The sequence below is a fragment of the Lepus europaeus genome, chromosome 7, assembly GCF_033115175.1.
Source record: "Lepus europaeus isolate LE1 chromosome 7, mLepTim1.pri, whole genome shotgun sequence".
Taxonomy (NCBI): Eukaryota; Metazoa; Chordata; class Mammalia; order Lagomorpha; family Leporidae; genus Lepus; species Lepus europaeus.
This window is the reverse complement of record NC_084833.1, coordinates 343,890-365,972: the sequence shown is the minus strand read 5'-3', so window position 1 is coordinate 365,972 and position 22,083 is coordinate 343,890. Positions and strand designations below refer to the sequence as shown.

Sequence of the window (22,083 nt, the reverse complement as noted above, 5' to 3'; positions counted from 1 at the left end):
TGGGAGTCTGTTTGGGGGAGGGGCTGGGGTGCTGGGCTGCTGCCCGCGCTAAGCCTCGCCCCGGCCGGGGGCGGAGCCGCGGTGGCCGCGAGGGGCGGGCGCTGAGCCTGCGGCCCCGCCCCCCGCTGGTCCTCTGCCCGGGCGCGGTGCATTGTGGGCATCTCCAGGCTCTCCGCATCGCATCGCATCGCATCGCATCGCCTCGGCAGCCGCCGCCCGCCGTCCAGAGGGAACGCAGCGCCGCGGTGCGAGGCCCGAAGGACGGCGTAAGGCGGCGGGGCTCGCGGGTGGGCGGAGGCCGAGTGTGGTGCCCGGGGGTGCAAGCCTGCCTGGTGCTCTCCTGAGCACTGCGGCTCTGGGAGGGGGAAGAAGCGGCTGGGAGGTGAGAGGGCTCAGAAATAAGGGAGGGGGAGACCACCTGCCCGCTGCACACGTGATGCCCAGCGGCTGGCACCCCCCTGCCAGGGGCGCTGGGGGTGGGAAAGGGAGGCCCTCGCTCCCTGGGATGTGGGGCAGTAGCTGGACCTCTCCCCGGACACCCTCCTCATGCGGTGACCTTCAGATGACCTTCAGGGAGGTCACTGCACCAGGCCCAGGGTGGGGAACCTGAGCGGCAGCCTCCGGACTGGCTCCCTCTTCCTTCCCAGCTGGGGGACCCCTCAGCCTTCCCCCAGGGGCGACAGGCGGCCCCAGGTCTCCGGAGCCTCTGTGCCTGCCGTGCTGTCCCCGCCCTCACCTGGGCCGCTGAGATTCTGGGCGAGGCCGGGCCCCATCCTCCACCCGGCCTGCAGGCTTGTTCAGGGACACCTGCTGTCCCCAAGGCAAGCACTGCCCGGGGGCAGCAAGGACTCAGTGTCCTTGAGCTGCCTGCAGAGGGGACCCAGGCCCTGGCGGCCTCCAAGGAGCAGTCTCAGTGTCACCTCCAGGTCCTTGCAGTCCCACTCCCAACCCCAGCAGCCGCCTGCAGCCGGCCCCGCCCTGCCCTTCCCCACCTGGGCTGAGTGCTCAGGCCGGATTCTTCCCCCTCGGTGCCTCCCTGCCCTGCGCCAGCGGCAGGGGTGTAGCCCAGATCTGCAGGAGGGCCCTGTCTGCCCACCTGCGTCCAGCCAGAGGGCAGGAGCCGGTGGAGGCCAGGCCAGCAAGAGGAGGGTCTGACACCCACAGGAAGCTCCTTAGAGGGGACTCCTGGGGGCAACATGAGCCGGGCAGGGGTGGGGGGTGCCCAGGAGCGGAGCCCTTGCCCACCACCTCCCTGGTGTCTGCCTGCAGGCCCATATCATGCCCAGGGACCAGCTGCGCTGACCGTCTGCCTGTCCCACACGCCCAGCAGCCCCACCCGCCATGGAGTCCAGAGGGAAGGGAGCCAGCAGCCCCAAGCCCGACACGAAGGTGCCCCAGGCTGCCACTGAGGCCAAGGCCACCCCAGCCAGCGACGGAAAAGCTCCCTCCGCCAAGCCCGTGAAGAAGGAGGCCCAGGCGGAGAGGCAGGAGCGGCCGGCAGCCCCCGCCCCCGCGCCCGCCAAGGCAGCCCCCGCGGCCCCCGTGGCCCCCGGCAGTCCCGACGCAGCCCCGGAGCCCAAGGATCCCGGGGACGGGGCCGAAGAGCACGCATCCACGTGCGGGGGCCCCGGGGGCCGAGGGCCCTGGCCCTTGGAGAACTTGACCCCCTTGCTGGTGGCCGGGGGTGTGGCCGTGGCAGCCGCGGCCCTGGTTCTTGGAGTGGTCTTTTGGGCCCGGAAAAAATGATGCCCGGTGCCCAGCTCGGCGCCGGGAGCCACTTTCTGTACAGAGCTGGAGAGCAGTGCATGCAGGGCTCACAGTCACACATCCGTGTGCACACGCACACACACGCACACGCAGTCCCCCTGCCCCGCCCCCGGCTGCACAGCTGTAGGGCCGTGGAGAAGGACGGGGCACTAAAGGGCGTGGTGTCCCACTCTCCCCACCCCTGCTCTTTGTGTGCGGCTGGGCGGGACACGGGCGGCTGACCAGAGGCAGGCACACCTGCAAAGGCCTCCTCCACCAGTCCCTGGCCGGGCTCTGCCCAGTGCACCTCTCCCAGCTTGTGCCCGGGGAGCCCCTGGGGCTGGGACCGCCTCACCCCCTGCCCAGAGTGGTGACTGTCCTGGGGGCAGCCGAGAGCCCCAGGGAGGGGAGGACCCTGAGGACCCGCCCTGTCTGCTTCCAGCGCCCCCTGTCTAACAAGCGTATAAATGCAATAATACCGGTAGAGTAGAACCACGCGGCGGGCGAGCGACACCGTGCTCCGCCCCATCCTGCCTGCAGGGAGACTCTGGCCCTCGGCCCTGCGGCAGAGGGCTGGCTCTGTGGGAGCAAGGTGTGCCCACATCTGGGTGGTGGCCGTGGGCACCCCGGGCCCGAGGAGAGGCCGAGTCTGAAATAAACTCTGTTATCCGAAGGCTGGGCTGGCGTCTCACCCTGCACTCTGCTTGGGGGTAGGGGGTGGGGGGCCATGAGGCCCAGTGGGGGCGTCTCACCTGCACTGGGAGGGGCGGGGCGTCCATGGGGGAATGAGGAAGGCACAGCTGCCCATGCTGGGCTTCCCAGGGACAGGTGGGGAGCCCCAGGCCCCCTGGCCGGCCCCCTGCCACCCCTATGCCCCTGAGCCTGATGGGTTGACTCACAGACCCTCAGCCTTCCGGGAGCCCTCACACCAGATGGACACTGAGCAGTGGGGCCATGGGATCAGGAACTGTGGCCTTATTCCAGGAGGGGCCCTGCTGTCGGCCTCTCAGCACCCCTCCCTGGAGGCACTCAGGCCCCTGAGCCCACCCCGAGCAGCCTCCGGCTGACCAGGCCTCCATGTAGCCCCAGAAGTGCTGTGGGCTCTCCTCCTGGGCACCTTCCCCTAGACCTGCTCTACTTCCCATGGGCCCTGCTTGCGCCCACCCCCACCCAGAGACACAGCCCGTGTCCGTCTCTGGGCCCCCAACCCAGGCCCAGATGGGGTCAGCGCCCATGGTGCAAACGTTCGAAGTGGACCCGCTGCCCCGTCCCAGAACACCCCTCCAAACCTCCATTTTTGTCCATATATGTATAAAGATTTATTTGAGAAGCAGAGTTAGAGAGAGAGAGAGATCTATCTGCTTGTTCACTCCACAAAACAGCCACAACTGCCGGGGCTGTGCCAGGCTGAAGACGGGAGCCAGGAGCTTCTTCTGGGTCTCCCACGTGGGTACAGGGGCCCAAGGACCTGGGCCGTCCTCTACTGCTTTCCCAGGCCAGAGCGGAGAGCTGGATCAGAAGTGGAGCAGCCGGGACTCAGACTGGTGCCCCTGTGGGATGCCAGTGCCGCAGTCAGAGGCTTGACCCACTACACCACAGCGCCAGTCCCTGTCCACATGTTTTTTGAGATTTATTTTATTTATTTGAGAGACAAAGAGAGATCTTCCACCCACTGGCTCACTCCCCAAATGCATCAGCCAGGGCTGTGCCAGGCCGAAGCCCGGAGCCAGGAGCTCCTTCCGGGTCCCCAGCTCTGGCCATCACCGGCTGCCTTCCCAGGCCAGAGCAGGGAGCTGGACTGGAACAGGCACTCTGATTGGGGTGCTGCAGCCTCTTAACCTCTGCACCCCCTGCCACCGGCAAGTCCAGGAGGCCGCCAGCGCGAAGGGCGCTGGGCACGTGCGTGGCTCCAGCTGCCAGCTCGCCAGCCCCTCCCAATCCCGCCATCCCGGCAGGCAGGCAGTCAAGCCATTGCTGGGCGTCCGGAGAGGGAACTGCTGAGTCCCCCAGCGGCTGGCCCTGGACGCTGCGGCCCTGGCCGAGTCTGAAGGGCGCTGAGGCTGTGCCGGCCTCGCGGGGGCCCCTGCGGCACTGGGAGCAGGACAGCACTTCTTTTGTTTATTTTTTGTCTCCTAATTGTTCACCCACCTGAGAGAGCATCGCCGGCTGGCTCACTCCCCAAATGCCTGCAAAGGCTGCAGCTGGGCCAGGACTCAAACCCGGCACTCGGGAGCAGCACAGGCACCAGCCTGGCCCCTGTACCAACACCTGCCCGCTCCCCTCCTTTTTAGGGGTGAAGAAAGCAACATCCCAGGAAGATTGGGGGGTGCCCGTTCATGTCCCGGACGCGGGACGCACGCTCAGCCTCTCGTCCACCCTGTGCTCACATGGACTGCCTGCCCCCAGGGGCCGCGACTGCATCTTTCCCACCAGGACGTCCCAGGGCCCCGTGCACCCCCGCCCGGACACGGGTCCCATCCCCTGCCTCCTGGCACGGCCCACCCTGAGCTGGCCGCCTGCCCCTGCCCAAGACCCCTTCCTCACGTCACTGTGCAGCGGCCTTGTTTCTCTGACTTGGCGTCATTCCCAGAGACCACCCAGGGCTTTTTGGTTTTTTTAAGGATTTATTTAGGGGCCTGTGTCGTGGCACAGCGGTCAAGCTGCCACTAGGACACTTGCATCCCACATGGGCACCGGTTCCGATCCAGCTCCCTGCTAATGGCCCAGGAAAGCAGCGGAAGATGGGACAAGGGCTTGGCCCCTGCGCCCGCGTGGGAGACCAGATGGAGCTCCTGGCTTTGGCCTGGCCTGGCCCTGGCCGCTGTGGTCATCTGAGCAGTGGACCAGTGGATGGAAGGCTGCCTGGTCCCAGGCCTGCCTCCACATTTTTTTTTTAAGCGGGGAGCTGGATTGAGGCGGCCAGGGCTCACACTGGGGCTCCTGTGGAGTGCCGGTGTCACAGCCGTGGCTTAACCCACTGCACACGGGATGGGGCCGGCCCTCAAAAAAGTGTTTTAATTATTCTATCCCAGAACTACTCACGGGTAAGGTCGACACGACCTTACCTTGTCAATGTAAAAAGCACCCAGTGCATAAAGCAAAGGCCAAAAACCTCGGAGCAGAGGGGGTCCCCGCGGCAGCTGCACCCCCACCCAGCCTCCTGCCTCCTCCTCACCCCCACCCCTCCCCCACACCCGGGACACCTGCCCCAGTGCTCAGGCCCTGCCCCGGCCCAGGGCGAGACCCACGTGTGGGGGCTGCCACTCACTGCCTGGTGTCCCCGCCCTGGGCAGCCCTGCCCCTGCCTGAACCCATCCACATGGCACCCCCACCCCACCCCGCCTGATCCCGTCCACACGGCACCCCCACCCCACCTGATCCCATCCACATGGCACCCCCACCCCACCCCGCCTGATCCCATCCACACGGCACCCCCATCCCACCTGAACCCATCCACATGGCACCCCCACCCCACCCACACCTGATCCCGTCCACTCGGCACCCCCACCCCACCCCGCCTGATCCCGTCCACACGGCACCCCCACCCCACCTGATCCCATCCACATGGCACCCCCACCCCACCCACACCTGATCCCGTCCACTCGGCACCCCCACCCCACCCACACCTGATCCCGTCCACTCGGCACCCCCACCCCACCCACACCTGATCCCGTCCACACGGCACTCCCAACCCCCACCCCCACCCTACCAGGACACACACCCAGGGGAGGACTCTCCTCTCCCGGTCCAGGTGCCCACATCCAGGATACCGGGTTGCTAAAGCATCTCGGTGAGGGGATGTTCCTGGGAAGGCGGCGCTGGGCGGACAGCGCCTACTGCTGCCCAGGGGCTCTGAGGGAGGGCGAGGAGCAGGCAGGGGCTCCCGGTCCAGGGAGGCCTCACCCAGAGACTGGAGATGCTCCCCACCCCTGGATCCCAGCACAGCAAGGGTGAGAGACATGCAATCTCTGGTGCAAGACCCCTCGGCCCTGACACAGCAGAGCCCTGGTGCCCCCGCCCAAACCTGCTCCAGCACCCATGTCCCGAGTAGCCACGGATGACCCCAGCCCCACGCCGGGGCCCGAGTAGCCCGCGGATGACCCCAGCCCCCACACCCTGGTCCCGAGTAGCCCGCAGATGACCCCAGCGCCACGCCAGGTCCTGAGTAGCCTGCAGATGACACCAGCCCCACGCTGGGTCCTGAGTAGCCCGCGGATGACCCCAGCCCCACGCCGGGTCCTGAGTAGCCCGCGAATGACCCCAGCCCCACGCTGGGTCCTGAGTAGCCCGCGGATGACCCCAGCCCCCACGCCCACCAGGTCCTGGCGGGGGACTGCCCAGCAGGTGCAGGCCTTCATCACCCAGACCCGGGACTCTTTTTTTTTTTTTTTTAAACAAGCACTCTTTTTTTTTTTTTTTTTTTAATTTATTTTTTTTGACGGGCAGAGTGGATAGTGAGAGAGAGACAGAGAGAAAGGTCTTCCTTTTTGCCGTTGGTTCACCCTCCAATGGCCGCTGCGGCCGGCGCACCGCGCTGATCTGATGGCAGGAGCCAGGTGCTTCTCCTGGTCTCCCATGCGGGTGCAGGGCCCAAGGACTTGGGCCATCCTCCACTGCCTTCCCCGGCCATAGCAGAGAGCTGGCCTGGGAGAGGGGCAACCGGGATAGAATCCGGCGCCCCAACCGGGACTAGAACCCGGTGTGCTGGCGCCGCAAGGCGGAGGATTAGCCTGTTAAGCCACGGCGCCGGCCAGACCCGGGACTCTTCCCAAGAGGCGCCCCCCAGGGCCGGGCCTCTGGCTGCAGACCTGTGTGGGCCCTGGGACCCCCCTGTGCTTTGCCCAGCTGCCCAGAGCAGACCTGGTCCTGTCCAGATGTGTCCAGTCACTTGGCCCTAAGCAGCACCTGCTCCCCTCCGGGGGGCAGGGGCCACGGGCCGGCCACCAGAGTGGGAGGGGCCCCTGCCTGCAGCCGCTGGGGCCCGTGCACTCCAGGGCTTGCCCAGGCCTCTCCCCAGGGCCAACGCTCTGCCCCGCCCGTGCGGGGTCACAAGATTTCCCAGGGCTGCAGCAGAGGCTGCTGGGACCTCCACGCCCCCAGCATGATGCTCAGAGCCCCTTGGCCTCCTCAGCCCCCTCCAGCCCAGGCCGTCCTGAGTGCTGGTTAGCCGGCTGAACTCCCCACCCAGCAGCTTCGGATCCGCCTGGCCCCAAGCCCAGACCCTTGACGCGGGACGCCCCCAGCAGCCCGGCCAGAACCCGGTCGTCTGCCCACTGTCCTGGGAGGCGGAGCCCACCCGCCCCTGTCCACCCCTCTGGACGCCTGCGGAAAAGCCCCTACCCCTGGTGCACAACTGCGCGGTTACCTGCCCGGACCCAGGAGGCGCCCCCGGGGCAGGGACCCGCGCCCACGGGAAAGGACCCTCGTGCACGGGGCAGGCACCCCTGCCCGGCGTTGGCTGGAGGAGCCCCTGGCCAAGTTAGGGACAGGAAAGGGGGAACAGAGCTCCCGGAGTGACCAGCACCAGGTGCGGGCCGGGGTCTCCTCGGGTCTGCGGGCATCCGGCCGGGGAGCGCGCTCTCGCCGCTCTCCGGAGCAATCCCCGCCCCCAAGCCAGGGCAGCCGCGGGCCCTCGGGGCCACGGAGCAGCGGAGGGAGCCGTCCGCTAGGTGCCCAGACCCCCAGCCGCAGGACGGACACCGCCCCGCGAGGAAGGCGACGGCGCATGCGCCCAGCCGCGGCCCCGCCCCGCAGCTCGCGTCCTTCCGGGAGCGCGCGCCCGAGCGCCCCGCCCCCCGGCGCATGCGCACGCCCGCCCCTGCCGCCATGGCTGCCGAGAGGCTCGCGAGCCGGCCCGCCTGTCTTCTCGTGGCCAGCGGAGCCGCGGAAGGTGGGGTCCCGGGCAGCGGGCGGTCGCTCGCTGGGAGGCGCGGGCCGGGGTCCTCGGGGCGGCCCTCTGCGGCCATGCTGCCCGGGCTACCCGAGACCCTCGTCCTGCAGGTGTGTCCGCCCAGTCCTTCCTCCACTGCTTCTCGCTGGCCAGCGCCGCCTTCAACCTGCAGGTGGCCACGCCCGGGGTGAGTTCCGCCAGCGCCCCCGGGGTCCCGGCCCCGGCTGGGTGACCCCAGGCGCTGGCTCGGCCCAGGGCACCTCTGTTGCCTGCGGGGGCGGGCGTGGCCGTGGCCCTCAGGCGTGGACAGCGCCTAGGAGGGCCGCGTTGTGCGTTTGTGGCTGTGCAGGCTGGGACCGAGGACTGTGGGGTCAGGGGACCCCGGGCTGTGTCCACTCGCGTGTGGGACTGCCCTGGGCCGCCACACACAGGGTCCACCTCCGGCCCCCTCTGCCAACGCGGGATGACCAGCGCTCGCCTTGCGTGGGCAGGGGAAGGCCGTGGACTTCGTGGACGTGACCGAGAGCAACGCGCGCTGGGTGCAGGACTTCCGCCTCAAGGCCTACGCCAGCCCTGCCAAGCTCGAGTCCATCGACGGTGGGCGGAGGGCGTCCCCCAGAGCCGGCCCCGACCCACCCCCGGGGGGAGGGAAGCGAGGGGAGCCTGGCCCTGGCCCCCCGGCGGCCGTGCTGGGGCTGACCGTGGTCTCCTCCCAGGCGCCAGGTACCATGCTCTGCTGATCCCCAGCTGTCCCGGGGCCCTGGCCGACCTGGCCAGCAGCGGGTCCCTGGCCCGCATCCTACAGCATTTCCACTCTGAGAGCAGTAAGTGGCCCCGGGGGCCGGGCGGGTGACAGGGTGGCCCGGGCTCCGTGGGGCTTGGGGGGCTGTGATGAGCTCGTCTGGCCAGGGTTGGCACTCATGAGGACAGTGTGAAGGGTGTGGGGCCTCCCATGGTGTCCCTGCAGCACCTGGGGTTGGCAAATAGGCCTGCGGCCCACCAGACCCCCTCAGCCTCCCCGCGGCCCTCTGAAACCCCGTGGTCCCCCTAGACTCCCACTGGCCCCCCTGGGTCCCCGAAGCTTCCCGGGACCCGCAAGGCCCCCTTCTGGCCTCCCCGGATCCCTGCAGCCTCCCCATGGCCCCCCAGGTCCCCCTAGACTCCCACTGGCCCCCCTGGGCCCCCGAAGCTTCCCGGGACCCCCAAGGCCCCCCTCTGGCCTCCCTGGATCCCTGCAGCCTCCCCATGGCCCCCCAGGTCCCCCTAGACTCCCACAGCCCCCATCTGGCCTCCCTGGATCCCTGCAGCCCCCTAGACCCCCATGGCCTCCCGGACCCTTGTGACCTACTGGACAGTCGCAGCTTCCTGGGACCTCCGTGGCCCCCCTCTGGCCTCCCTGGATCCCCACAGCCTCGTGGGACCCCACTGGCCCTCGTGGGTGTTTCTGGGCCACCAAACCCTGCAGGCCCCTCCCGAGCACCTCCTGGGTGTTTCCTGGGGGGGAGGGTGTCCAGGCCTCAGGCTCCGCCTCACTGCTTTCAGAGCCCATCTGTGCCGTGGGCCACGGTGTCGCCGCCCTGTGCTGTGCCACCAACGAGGATAGATCCTGGGTGTTCCGGGGCTACAGCCTGACAGGGGTGAGTGCCGTGCGCCTGCCCCGCACTGGGGCTGCTCGGCTGGGCTGCCATCCCATGGGGTGGGGGCCTGGGACCCGTGCGCCTGCCCCGCACTGGGGCTGCTCGGCTGGGCTGCCATCCCATGGGGCGGGGGCCTGGGACCCGTGCGCCTGCCCCGCACTGGGGCTGCTCAGCTGGGCTGCCATCCCATGGGGCGGGGGCTGTGCGCCTGCCCTACATGGGCTGCTCGGCTGGGCTGCCGTCCCGTGGGGTGGGGGCTGCGCGCCTGCCGCTGCACACGGCCCCTCCAGCAAGAGTGGGTGCCTCGCTCGGCGCGGGGGCTATGAGGGGTCTGGCCCCGGCTGAATGACAGCCTGGGGTGAGGACGGGGTCTCCACCTGCCAGGGCCCGCTGGCTGTGGGGTAGAGGAAGAGGCCCTGAGGTGGGCGGCAGTGCAGCCTGTGACTGCCTGCCTCCTGCCACCCCCAGCTCAGCCGTCCTCCCTCCCTGTGGGACCCCGGCCCCACTCTCAGGCTGGGTGGCCATGACCCCTCCCCCAGCTTGGCCTGACTCCGCCCTGTCTGGCCTCTCCCTGCTCCGCTTGGCCTCGCTGGTATCTGCGGCAGCCTCGGGTGGCGGTGGGCGCTGGGAGGGGCAGCCGGCTCAGCTTTGCGCCCCCACCCGCCCCCAGCCCTCCGTGTGCGAGCTGGTCCGGGAGCCCGGTTTCGCCCGCCTGCCGCTCATCGTCGAGGACTTCGTAAAGGACTCGGGCGCCAGCTTCAGCGGTGAGCCTGCTGGGATGGGTGGGGCTGGCCAACCTGGGCCACGTGTCCTGTGGCCGGCTGACCACCAGAGCCCATGTCCTTGGTCCTCAGCCAGCGAGCCGGGCGCCGTGCACGTCGTGCTGGACCGCCACCTGGTCACCGGCCAGAACGCCAGCTCCACCGTCCCCGCCGTGCAGAACCTGCTCTTCCTCTGCAGCCGGTGAGGGGCCGCGGGGGGCGGGGGGGGGGCGCGCCACGTGCCAGAGCTGGCTCTGAGCCTGACCAAGTGCCTGTCCCGCAGGAAGTGAGCCAGAGGCAGCCGGGAGGCCACCTCGTCCTGGAGCCCCCACTGGGTGCTGGGCGCAGGCTCCTCCCACCGTGGCCACTGGGGGAGCCTGGGGGAGGGGACGCTCGGATGGAGGTGAGCAGGGCTGTTCTGGAGCTGCAGCCCAGCCCCTGGCTGGTGCTCCCACTGAACCCTGGCCTGGCCTGTGGCTTCAGATGTCAGAGGCCTGGGGCCCGGAGCTGGTGCCGTGGGGTTCCCAGCCCCCCTCCTCCCTCCTGCGGGGGTGTGGCCTGGCTGCAGCCTCGCTGCCTCCGCCCCAGGCAGCATCCAGCTGTCCGGTGTGGGGGACCCAGCCCCACCCGGTGACCACGGCCTCCCTGGCCCCTCCTCGGGTGCTGGTGGGGGCGCAGGACGTGGGGGAGACGCGGAGAAGCAAACCGAGAGCAGCGTCCCTCCACCCTGATGCCCGGAGTCCGGGCTGGCTGGACAGTGCCCAGCCGGGGGCCTCCTGGTCCCTGTGCCCCCGTGAGCTCGGGGACTTGGGGCACACGTGGTGTAGTGGTGGGCACCTGGGGGAGAAGCCCCCCAGGCACAGGAGCCCAACAGGGCCTGGGTGAGCGAGGGTCCCCCAGGGGTGGCCCAGAAGAGGAAGCGCAGGAAGTGTCCCTCAGGAGGGCCTGTGTGGGGGGCAGGGTCAGGGCAGGACTGCACTGCCCCCCGGGGAGGGGAAGCCCCAGGGTCAGGGCTCCCCAGGGAGTTGAGTGCAGGGAAGGGCTGCCCACAGGGCCTGGCCTCCGTCCTGGGAGACTTGCAGGACAGCCCACTGGTCAGCTCCCAGGGAGGGGGCTTGGCTGCTGAGGGAGGGACCAGGGCGGGTGGGCGGGTGTGGGATGGTGAGGCGCTGCCCACTGCTCAGCCCTGCTGTCCCCACAAGGTGGCGCCACTGGGCTGCACAGGAGCCTGAGCCTGGCCTGGCCCCAGAGGTCAGCGATGACTGTTCCCGGCACCCCAGAGCTGGGGCCTAGGGCAGGACCCTAGAACCCCAGGACCCCGGCACCAAAGCCCACCCTTCCGAGCCCCACCACTGCAGCTCTGTGACGGGCAATGGCTGGGGCAGGCGGTGCCACGGGAACGGGAGGAGACCACAGAACAGTAAGGAAAGTGACTGCTTTAATGCGTTAGGCAGAATTTACATAAAATCAGAAACCTGTGTCCATCCCCGCTCCGATTGCTACAAAACGATTCGCCAAGCCAGGCGTCCGGCCCGTCCTGGAGGGCGCGGCTCGGGTCCAGCCGGGGTCTCACTTGCCGTTCTCTGAGCCGTTCTCTGAGCTGAACATGCGCTCCTGCGGTGGAGCGTGGGGTGAGCGCCCCCCCCCCACTGGTGTCTGGAGCAGGGCAGCCAGGCCACCCCACCCCAGCACTCACCATGAGCATGCGCTCCAGCTTCACGGCGTCGGCGGCGAACTTGCGGATCCCGTCGGAGAGCTTCTCCACGGCCATCTGGTCCTCGTTGTGCAGCCAGCGGAAGGCCGCCTCGTCCAGGTGCACCTGCTCCAGGTCGCTGGCCTGGGCTGCAGGACACACACGCACCAGGGCCCTGCAGGCCTGCCCCGGCCCACGCCCCGCCGCCCCTCCCCCTGGGCGCCAGCCTCACCCGCCTTGACCGAGAGCACAGGCGCCAGCTTGGCGCTGTCTCTCTGCAGCTCCCCCAGCAGCTTGGGCGAGATGGTGAGGAAGTCGCAGCCGGCCAGCGCCTTGATCTCGCCCGTGTTGCGGAAGGAGGCGCCCATGACGATGGTCTTGTAGCCGAACTTCTTGTAGTAGTTGTAGATCTTGGTGACGCTCCTCACCCCTGCAGGGGCCGGGCGCCGGGTCAGCCCGCTCGCTGGGTCAGCCCGCCCCACCCTGCAGCCCCACGCCCGCGGCCTCACCAGGGTCCTCGAGGGGCTCGTAGGCCTTCTTCTCCGTGTTGGCCACGTGCCAGTCCAGGATGCGCCCCACAAAGGGGGAGATGAGTGTCACGCCCGCCTCGGCGCAGGCCACAGCCTGGGCGAAGGAGAAGAGCAGCGTCATGTTGCAGTGGACGCCGTGCTGCTGCTCCAGCTCCCTGCGGGCGGGGACAGCGGCCTGAGAGGAGCCCTCGCCCTGTGGTCACGGAATGGACACGGCCCCCACCAGCAGCCCCGCCGCAGGGCAGGTGCCGCAGCCTGCATGTCCACGGGGGTGGCAGCCACACGCGCACACCCTGACCTGTGCACTGTGCAGGGAGGCAGGTGGGGCCGTGCCTGGTTTAGGTGGCCTGGCCACAACAGGCAGATCCCCCAGGGCCCCGCCCAGGCCTGTCCTGGCTACAGCCGTGCCACCCCAGGGGCTCCAACCGTTGGCTCCTGTCCCTTCTGCACTGAGCACCCACGTGTACACATTCACTTAAATAATTTATTTTAAAAGACGTGATTTACTCCTGTCCATTTATTTGAAAGCCAGAGGTGGCCATAAGCACACACACAGCCCTTCTGTCCGCTGGGCCAGGCTGAAGCCAGGAGCCAGGAGTTCCTCCGGGGCTCCCACGTGGGTGTAGGGGCCCAGGGACTTGGGCCATCACTGCTGCTCTCCCAGGCCGTGCAGTGGCCGGGGGCTGGAGCTGGGACAGAGCTGGGACTTGAACCCACGCTGCCATGGCGTCCCAGGCAGCACACGCCGGCCCTGACCGGTCACATTTAAAACCATGTAAGACCTCTGCTGACTGCCTTTCCGAGAAACCAATCATCTGAGTGGGGGGGTGGGGGGGGGGCTGGTGCTTGTGACGCCCCCATCTGAGCGCCAGCTGCGCCACTTCGTCCAGCTCCCTGCTCATGGCCCCAGGAGGCTGTGGAGGTGGACCCAGAGCCTGGGCCCTTGCACCCACGTGGGAGACCGGACGGAGCTCCCGGCTCTGGCTTCAGCCTGGCCCAGCCCTGGCCATTGGGGCCATCTGGGAGTGAACCAGCAAGTGGAAGGCCCCTCTCTCCCGCTCTGCCTTTCAAATCAGTAACTAAGCCTTACACGGCACACCCACTCAGGCCTGCGGGGCCAGGCGGGCACACCTACTTTCCTGCCTGGATTCCTTCCCAGGTGGACGACAGCTTTATCAGAATCCTGTCCTTGCTGACGCCGGCCTCCTCGTAGAGCTGGATGAGGCGCCTGGCTCGGGCCACCATTGCGTCCTTGTCGAAGGAGAGCCTGTGGGAGCGAGGGGACCCTTCCAGGTGGAGGTCCCCCCAGACGGTGCAGGGAGAAGCCAAGACCCCGCGCTCCACCGAGTGCCTGCCCACGTCCCCAGGGGCCAGGGGCCAGCCTGGCTAGGGCCAGGAACGCACGCACCTCGCGTCCACTTCTGTGGACACACGGCCCGGAATCTTTTTCAGTATCTCTGCTCCAAACAACACAAAAAGCTTGTCCATGGCGTTTTTGATCTGGTCCTCTTGGGGCCTGAAATTCCAGAAAGAAAAGGACGCTCAGGCTTGCAGGGGTCTGCGAAACAAGTTCCGCTCACCCCAAGGACGCAGGGTGACGGGCGGGTGACGCGGTGCCTGCACCCTGCGTGCGGGTCCCTGCCCGAGCACCTGGGAGGCGGCACGGGAGGGTCCAAGTGCTTGGGCCCCTGCACCCACGGGGGAGACGCGGATGGAGCTCCTGGCTCCCGCCTCGCCCAGGCCTGGCTGCTGCAGGCATCTGGGGTATGAGCGAGGACCTCAGTGCTACACCGTGGGGTGGGCGTGTGGGACGCACGCTGCAGACGGAGCCCGAGTGTGGCAGGTGCACCCGGCTCAGCAGGCACTGGGGACGCCCCAGAACCCGTGCCTGAGGGAGATGAGGCCTGGCCGGCACTCACCCGCCCAGTGCCTTGCCGTAGGCCATGGCCTCCTGCACCAGCTCCTGGTAGGCGGGCATCTGTGCTGCGGCCAGGATCAGCGACGGGTTGGTGGTGGCATCCTGAGGCTTGAACTCCTCGATGGCTGGGGGGGGCACGATTTCCACACACCGGAGGTTCAGAAGGCGGCCGTCCTCCAACCTGCAGCCCGACCAGGGTCCCCCCGGCCCCACACCCCTCGCCGTTCGTAGCCAGGGCTGGCCAAGAAGCAGCCATTTGCGCAATGGCAAAAGCACCACCAGTGCCGAGCGCCTGAGGCCAAACGCACTCGGCAAGAGCCAACTTCTGGCCCTGTGGGAGCGGGCGGGGGCAGCAGGCTGGGTGCCCACTGGTGCAAAGTCGGCAACACAGCAGGCTGCCGCCCGCAGGCCCCATCTCGGCGTCAGCCCATTCTCAGGAACCCAGGGAAACCAGTGGCGCCTTGTGGCCAGGCTGCCCCAGCGGGGCATCCACGTGAAAAGCAGGCCGGTGTCAGGCGCAGCGGGTGTGACCGCCTGCAGCACCAGCACCCCACACGGGTGCCTGCTCTGTCCCGGCTGCCCCACCTCCAATCTGGCTCCCTGCTGACGGCCGGGGAAGGCTGCGGAAGCTGTATCAGGTGCTCGGGCCCCCGACCCGCGTGGGAGACCCAGAGGTCCTGGCTCCAAGGCCATCTGGGGAGAGAACCAGCGATGGAAGACCTCCCTCTCTCTCTCTCTGTAACTCTGCCTTTCAGGTAAATAATAAAACTTTACAAAGAAGCACAGCAGGTACACAGCCCTGGTGCCACCCAGCGCCAGTCGCTGCAGGTGGCCGAGGCAGGAAGTTCCCTGAGCAAAGCACGAACGTTGGTGTCTCTGACGGGGGGGACCCCGTGTGCCCTCCCAGGGGCGACGCCACACAGGAGCCCGACAGGCGGAAAGGGACGCCTAGCTCCTGGGGCCGGACACCTCCCCAGCTGTTTGTTTTAAGATTCGTTATTTACTTGGAGGGCTACCTGCTGGTTCACTCCCCAAATGTCCACAGCGGCTAAGGCTGGGCCGGTCAAAGCCAGGAGCTGGCAGCTCCCTCCGGGCCTCCCACACAGGCGCTCGGGCCATCAGAGCAGCCGGGGCTGCAGCCGGCACTGATATGGCTGCTGGCCCCTGCGGTCCTCAGGATGTCAGCACCGGGGCACTGGAGCGCTTCTTGGACTCGCACGGCACGGAGCCGGCAGTCGGCCAGAACCCAGAGTGCCGAGCCAAGGCGGAGGCGTCCTTGGGAAGCCGGCGCTGGTCACCTCGTTTCACAACGCGAAGCAGGAGCGAGGCCCGGCCGGGGCAGCAGCCGGCTTCGGGGCCCAGGGACCCTGCACACGAGGGGGCTCCAGGAAGAGCGCCACAGCTTTGATCTCGTTCAGCGTCTCTGACCCAAGAGCTGGGCCCCTGCACCCACGGGGGGACCCGGGTGGGCTCCGGGCTCCTGCTCCAGCCTGGCCCAGCCCTCGTGGTTGCAGGCGTTTGGGGAGAGCTTTCTCCTCTCCCCCGACCCTGTCCCACAGCGGGGAAGGCATTAGGACACTGCTGGGTGCCTGCACCGAACAGAGGGCCTGGGCTGCAGTCACAGCTCCACTCCCTGCCCAGCCTCCTGCTGGACACGCCCTGGGGGGCAGCAGGTGGGGAAGACCCTGGCAGAGACCTGGGCTCCTGGTCTAGTCCCAGCCCAGCCCCAGCTGCGGCGCCTATAGGCAGAGCTGTCATCTGTCAGTCATCAAATTAAATTAAAATACCATCACTTGTGTTTAAAGACAGCTGGGCCCTGCCCATAGCCCCCAGCTCGGCCCCGCCCACAGCCCCTTGGGCTCCAGCTCGGCCCCGCCTACAGCCCCTCGGGCTCCAGCTCGGCCCCGCCCACAGCCCCCCCATCCAGCTCGGCCCCACCCACAGCCCCCCCCCGCCGGGCTCCAGCTCGGCCCCGCCCACAGCCCCCAGGCCCCAGCTCGGCCCCGCCCACAGCCCCCCAGGCTCCAGCTCAGCTCTGCCCACAGCCCCCCAAGCTCCAGCTCGGCCCCGCCCACAGCCCCCAAGCTCCAGATCGGCCCCGCCCACAGCCCCCCAAGCTCCAGCTCGGCCCTGCCCACAGCCACCAGGCCCCAGCTCAGTCCTGTCCCCCCTCTAGCTCGGCCCCGCCCACAGCCACCAGGCCCCAGCTCAGTCCTGTCCCCCCTCTAGCTCGGCCCCGCCCACAGCCCCCCCAGCTCAGCCCCGCCCACAGCCCCTCGGGCTCCAGCTCGGCCCCGCCCACAGCCCCCAGGCCCCAGCTCGGCCCCGCCCACAGCCCCCCAGGCTCCAGCTCAGCTCTGCCCACAGCCCCCCAAGCTCCAGCTCGGCCCCGCCCACAGCCCCCAAGCTCCAGATCGGCCCCGCCCACAGCCCCCAAGCTCCAGCTCGGCCCCGCCCACAGCCCCCAGCTCGGCCCCGCCCACAGCCACCAGGCCCCAGCTCAGTCCTGTCCCCCCTCTAGCTCGGCCCCGCCCACAGCCCCCAGCAGCCCGGGTCCCCCCGGTGGGTGGCCGGGACCCAGGGACTGGGCCGTCCCCGCCGCCGCCCAAGGTGCACACGGCAGGGAGGGGACCGGACGAGGGTCAGCACCGAGACCGGCCGGTAAACAAGGCGCCCGCCCGGTTCCTCAAGTCACCGTGAGAAAGCAGAAAGGAGAGGAAGTCGCCTCCTCTTCCTCCTCGCGGGCCGACTTCCCCGAAAACCCTCCCTGTCCCCAGCACCCACGCACGCTGCGAGGGCGCGCCAGCCCCTCCCCGCCCCACAGCACGACCACCCCCGGGCCGACCGGCGGGAGCAGGGGGCAGCGACCCTGGCCCGGCCCGGCGAGCCCCAGGGCGCACGGCCTCCGCAGCCCAGGGGCTCTGGACGCCGGCCCCCCCTCTGCCCGGTCCTGAGGGGCTCCCGGGGTCACCAGGAGCCCCGAGGCCGGGGTGTCGCGGGGACGCCACGGAGCCGGCGGCCCTGACTCGGGCTGCGCTCCCCGGATCGCGGCTGCGGCCCCGCCCCTCGCCCCTGGCCCCGGCCCCCTCGCCCCCGGCCCCCTCACCCCTGACCCCGGCCCCCTCACCCCTGGCCCCGGCCCCGCCCCTCCCCCTGGTCCCGGCCCCCTCGCCCCCGGCCCCCTCACTCCTGACCCCAGCCCCCTCGCCCCTGGCCCCGGCTCCCTCACCCCCGGCCCCCTCGCCCCTGGCCCCGGCCCCGGCGCCCCTGACCCCGGCCCCCTCGCCCCTGGCCCCAGCCCCCTTACCCCTGGCCCCGGCCCCCCGCCCCGGCGCCCCTGACCCCGGCCCCCTCGCCCCTGGCCCCAGCCCCCTCACCCCTGACCCCAGCCCCCTCGCCCCTGACCCGGGCCCCCTCGCCCCTGACCCCGGCCCCCTCGCCCCTGACCCCAGCCCCCTCGCCCCTGACCCCGGCCCCCTCGCCCCTGACCCCGGCCCCCTCGCCCCTGACCCGGGCCCCCTCGCCCCTGACCCCGGCCCCCTCGCCCCTGACCCCAGCCCCCTCGCCCCTGACCCCGGCCCCCTCGCCCCTGACCCCAGCCCCCTCGCCCCTGACCCCAGACCCCTCGCCCCTGACCCCGGCCCCCTCGCCCCCGGCCCCGGCGCCCCTGACCTCAGCCCCCTCACCCCTGACCCCAGCCCCCTCGCCCCTGACCCCAGCCCCCTCGCCCCTGACCCCGGCCCCGGCGCCCCGCTCGGGATCCGCCGAACTTCCACCCCGGGCTCGAGGCCAGCTCGGGCGCCGCGCGGGCGGAGGGCGCGCGCACCGCGGCCCGGCCTCACCGTGGAAGTCGCCTGTGTCGGCCACCACGGTGGTGAACTGCTTGAGCTGCTCCAGCGCGGACTCCATGCGCTGGCGCTTCACGGGGGACCCCGACATGGCGCGGCGGCGGCGGCGGCGGCGGCGGAGAACGCGGGCGGCGCAGGCCGGGCCCACAATGCCCCGCGGGCCCGGCCAATCGGAGCGCGGGACAGGAGGGAGGGGCGGGAGGCCCCGCCCCTGGAGACGGGGCCCCGCCCCTGGAGACGAGCTCCGCCCCCTTGCATGAGGCCCGCCGCTCCGGTGCGTGGCCGGCCCTGGCGAGAGTGGGCAGGGCCGCGGCGGGGCGCGGCGGGGGGTTCTCTGCAGCCGGCGCTTTCTGCACGGCCGGTTCCGTGGACGCCGACCAGTGCCGTGAACCGGGGTGCGGGGCTGCGCGCCGTTCCCTGGCCTCGCGTCTTCTTGCGGCTAGTTTTGAACATTGCGGGTCGTGCTCGCCTGGTGCCCTTTGGGGCGCCCGGTGGGGACCCACCCGCCGCAGTGGTGCAAACTAGCTGCCAGGGGCCCCTCCCCACGGAGACGGAGGTGGGACGCGGGGCGCCTCTGCCGGTGCGGACGCTCCGGGCCCGCTGGGACCCGCACGTGGGCTACCCGTGCCTACAGCCCCGCACAGGGCGAGGACCGGGAGGGGCTGGCTCTGGGGGTGGGTGGGGTGGGGAGGGGGTCGACCCAGAGGGTGAACCCGAGCGGGAGCTGAGCGCTGGACCCCAGAGCCCAAGCTCTTCTCTCCTGCCTCTTGGTTTTCTAAAGTTATGTGTTTGAAAGGCAGAGAGAGAGAGAGAGTGAGCAAGAGAGAGAGAGAGCGCGAGAGAGCGAGGGCTTCATCGGCTGGTTCACTCCCCAGGTGGCGGCGACAGCCAGGGCAGGGCCAGGCCCAATCCAGGAGGAGCCAAGAATCCCCACTGGGTCTCCCTTGTGCGTGCAGGGCCCCAGCCCTGGGCGGCGTCCTCTGCTCTCCCAGGCGGTCAGCGGGCGCTGGATGTGGACCAAGGCAGAGCAGCCTCTGGAGCTCGGTATCTGCATCCAAGAGCCCAGCACAACCCGGTCCCCAGCCGGGCCGTCTAAGTGACTTGTTTATTTAGAAGATTGAGGGAGGGAGAGAGAGAGAGAGAGAGAGACAGAGGGCGACAGCACGAGAGACAGCGAGTGAGAGACAGAGAGAGAGACAGGGAAAGAGCCGTGCCCACAACAGCCTTGCTGATTTCAGATTGGAACTCGCTCCAGGTTTCTCCCTGCAGCTCCCTGGCAGGGAGCCGGGGTCAGGGCTGAGCAGGTGCCCCCCGGGCTGGGGGCTGCCCACCAGCTGGAGGGGCGCACACCCTGTTCCCTCACCCTCCTCCCTCCTGCCCAGGGCTGGCAGCTGCTTCCCCTGGGGCCACAGGGCATCCGCACAAACCAACTTCCCCGTGCCGCCCTGGGCACAGCAGAGGCCCCCAGGCCCTGGCCCCGCCCCTGGGCTCCCCGTGAGCACCGGACAGCTGCTGCTGTGGCACCAGAACCCCACTTGGCCTGGGGCCCCTCAGACGCTCCCACGGGAGGTTCCAAGGTATGGTCAGGGTCAGCAGCGGCGGCCACTCAGCCCTTGGGAACGTCTTTGTGGCTGTGTCCCTGACCCCCGAGCTGCCTGTGACTGGGCCGTGTCTTTATGGAGGATGGAGCCAAGACCTCCAGCTGTGCCGCGTCCTGGGTGGATTTTACCTGAGAGGGGGTGGGCCTTGTGGCTCAGCAGGTGCGGCTCCAGGTCCTGTGACCGAGTGTCTGCTCCTGCTTCCATCCAGCTTCCTGCCATGGCCTGCGTGGCACCAGTGATGGCTCAAGTCCCTGGGCCCCTGCACCCACAGGGGCCCCCGATGATGCTCCTGGCTCCTGGTTTCAGCCTGGCCCAGAACCAGCAGTGGAAGACTTCTCTCTCATTCTGCCTCTCAAATCAATCAATCATCATTTTTGAAAAACCAAGTATATGAAAATACTAAACTTTTAAAATAAGATTTATTTTTTTAAAGATTTATTTATTTATTTGAAAATCAGAATTACCCAGAGAAGGAGAGAGAGAGAGAAAGGTCCTCCATTTGCTGGTTTACTCCCCTATTGGCCATAACAGCTGGAGCTACGCCAATCCGAAGCCAGAAGCCAGGAGCCAGGAGCTTCCTCTGGGTCTCCCACATGGGTGCAGGGGCCCAAGGACTTGGGCCATCTTCTACTGCTTTCCCAGGCCACAGCAGAGAGCTGGGTCGGAAGTGGAGCAGCCGGGACTCAAACTGGTGCCCACATGGGATGCCAGCATGGCAGGTAGAGGCTTTACCTGCTACGCCACAGCGCCAGCCCCAGGTTTATGTCTTTATTTGGAAGCCAGACTTGGGGAGAGAGAGAGAGAGAGAGAGAGAGAGAGAGAGAGAGAGAGATCCAGAGCCCAGCCCTGGCTGTTGCAGCCATTTGGGGAGTGAACCAGTGGACAGAAGACCTCTACCTCTTTCTTGCGCGCTCTCTCTCTCTCTCTCCCTCCCTCTCTGTAAATCTGCCTTTCAAATAAATAAATAAACCTTAAAAAAATGGGTAATTCGGCTGCATCCCAGCAGAACAGGAATACACTTCCCAGATCAGGAATTCGTCCGCAGAACTCAGTGTGCAAACAGCTGCAGGGAAGGGGTGCAGGTGTGAGGCGGGCACCCCCCGAAGGCCACACGGTGGGGCCTGGACACCCATGTGCCACGGGGCTGCTCCCTGGGACCCCCAGGCCAGCAGCCTGAGACCTAGAGCAGGCAGCGCCCGCGCTGGGGGACCCTCCTGGGCCTGTCCCTGGGGCCACCGCTGACCCAGGCTCTGGTGGATGCAGCACCCGGCCCCTGCCTTCCCCCTTTGTGAGGGGGGCACCGTCGGAGCTGACAACACTGCAGGAGGCAGCTCCCGGCCTCAGGAAGGGGCCACTGTGAGGGCCTCGGTGCCCTGTGCTGTCACCGTCACCAGGCTGTCCTGCCACACCCCTGACTCTGTGTGAGGTTCCCGGCGTCCCAAGTCCTCCCCTGCACTCCCTTCCGTGGACGCCGAGGCTGGGCCCCCTCACGTCTGGGGGGTGGGATGAGACACCTGACAGCCCCCCCAACCTCTTCCCAGAAGAGACAAAGCCCTTCCGGAACGGCACGGGCAGCCCCTGGTGTCCTGGCTGGGCCTGGATGGGTGTGGGTGGCCAAGGCCGGCTGCTGGGAGAGCCGGGAAACGATAGCCACAAAGACACACTTGTCCCCAGGACAGAGCCGGGCCTTGTCCAGCTTGGGCCTTGCCACCCCATCCCCCACCTCCGAGGTCTGCGGCCAGCAGCTCAGGCCCCTCCCCCAGGCCCCAGGCGGGCACTGCTGGGCAGCCCATGGGGCGAGTGGTTGAGGACACACTCGCTGGACCGGATGAACGCACCTGAGCCCAGGTCTGGGGCCTGGCAGGAGGCCCCGGAGGCCAGTGCTCAGTGGGCGAAGGTTGCATCCTGTCACCCCCTGACCTGCAGCCCCCGGGAGGCGACCCTGGCAGCCAGCGCTGTAGGAGCCGATAGACCTGGGGGCCGGGGTGTGGTCGGCCGTCCAGGAGGCACAGAGAGCAGCGGCCTGGGCGTGGGAGGGCTCCGGGGCTGAGCAACCACTGCAGGTTCTGGGCCCTAGCACTGAGGCTCCAGCTGGGAGGGGAGCCCTGCTGTGGGGTGGTGGGCGATGGGGCTGGCCCCTGGTCAGCAGAGGCCGCTCCTGGAGCAGGTGGAGCCCTGCGTCCCCACTGGTGGCCCCAATTCCCTACCGGCCAGAATGCAGGTCGCAGGGGGCCCAGGGTCCTGCCCAAGGGGAGGGGGACCCTCGTTCCCTGTTCTGGGGCACTGGCCAAGGGGCTGCAGCTCAGAGAGGGGACACCCCAGCTCCGCTGGATCTGGGTTGGCCAGTCTGGGTGTCGATGGCAGAGGCCCACGAGGTGCAGCCCCCACTGCACCCCCGGACACCCCACCCCCACCCTGGGCTGCTTCGGAGACACCTCGGCCGGCCGCTCCGCCCGGGC

The 22,083-nt window shown here is 68.8% G+C and overlaps 3 protein-coding genes across 3 annotated transcripts; 2 read left to right on the top strand and 1 right to left on the bottom strand.

Moving 5' to 3' along the window:
* The first annotated feature begins 1,341 nt into the window (after window positions 1-1,341).
* CEND1 (cell cycle exit and neuronal differentiation 1) lies at window positions 1,342-1,746 on the top strand. Its single transcript, XM_062195621.1, has one exon. The coding sequence runs from the start codon at window positions 1,342-1,344 to the stop codon at window positions 1,744-1,746; it is 405 nt and encodes a 134-aa protein (XP_062051605.1).
* Window positions 1,747-7,559: 5,813 nt separating this feature from the next.
* Window positions 7,560-11,172, top strand: GATD1 (glutamine amidotransferase class 1 domain containing 1). The gene is made up of 8 exons (XM_062195612.1): window positions 7,560-7,636; window positions 7,747-7,823; window positions 8,128-8,233; window positions 8,353-8,460; window positions 9,179-9,273; window positions 9,944-10,037; window positions 10,128-10,236; window positions 10,318-11,172. Exons 1-8 carry the CDS (start codon window positions 7,573-7,575, stop codon window positions 10,322-10,324), a joined length of 660 nt encoding a protein of 219 aa, XP_062051596.1. The 5' UTR covers window positions 7,560-7,572; the 3' UTR covers window positions 10,325-11,172.
* A 282-nt stretch (window positions 11,173-11,454) lies between these two features.
* Window positions 11,455-18,156, bottom strand: TALDO1 (transaldolase 1). The gene is made up of 8 exons (XM_062195611.1): window positions 18,018-18,156; window positions 14,177-14,300; window positions 13,666-13,773; window positions 13,393-13,524; window positions 12,237-12,412; window positions 11,960-12,157; window positions 11,731-11,876; window positions 11,455-11,648 (listed from the first exon to the last, which is right to left on the bottom strand). Exons 1-8 carry the CDS (start codon window positions 18,112-18,114, stop codon window positions 11,604-11,606), a joined length of 1,026 nt encoding a protein of 341 aa, XP_062051595.1. The 5' UTR covers window positions 18,115-18,156; the 3' UTR covers window positions 11,455-11,603.
* Between the last annotated feature and the right edge of the window lie 3,927 nt (window positions 18,157-22,083).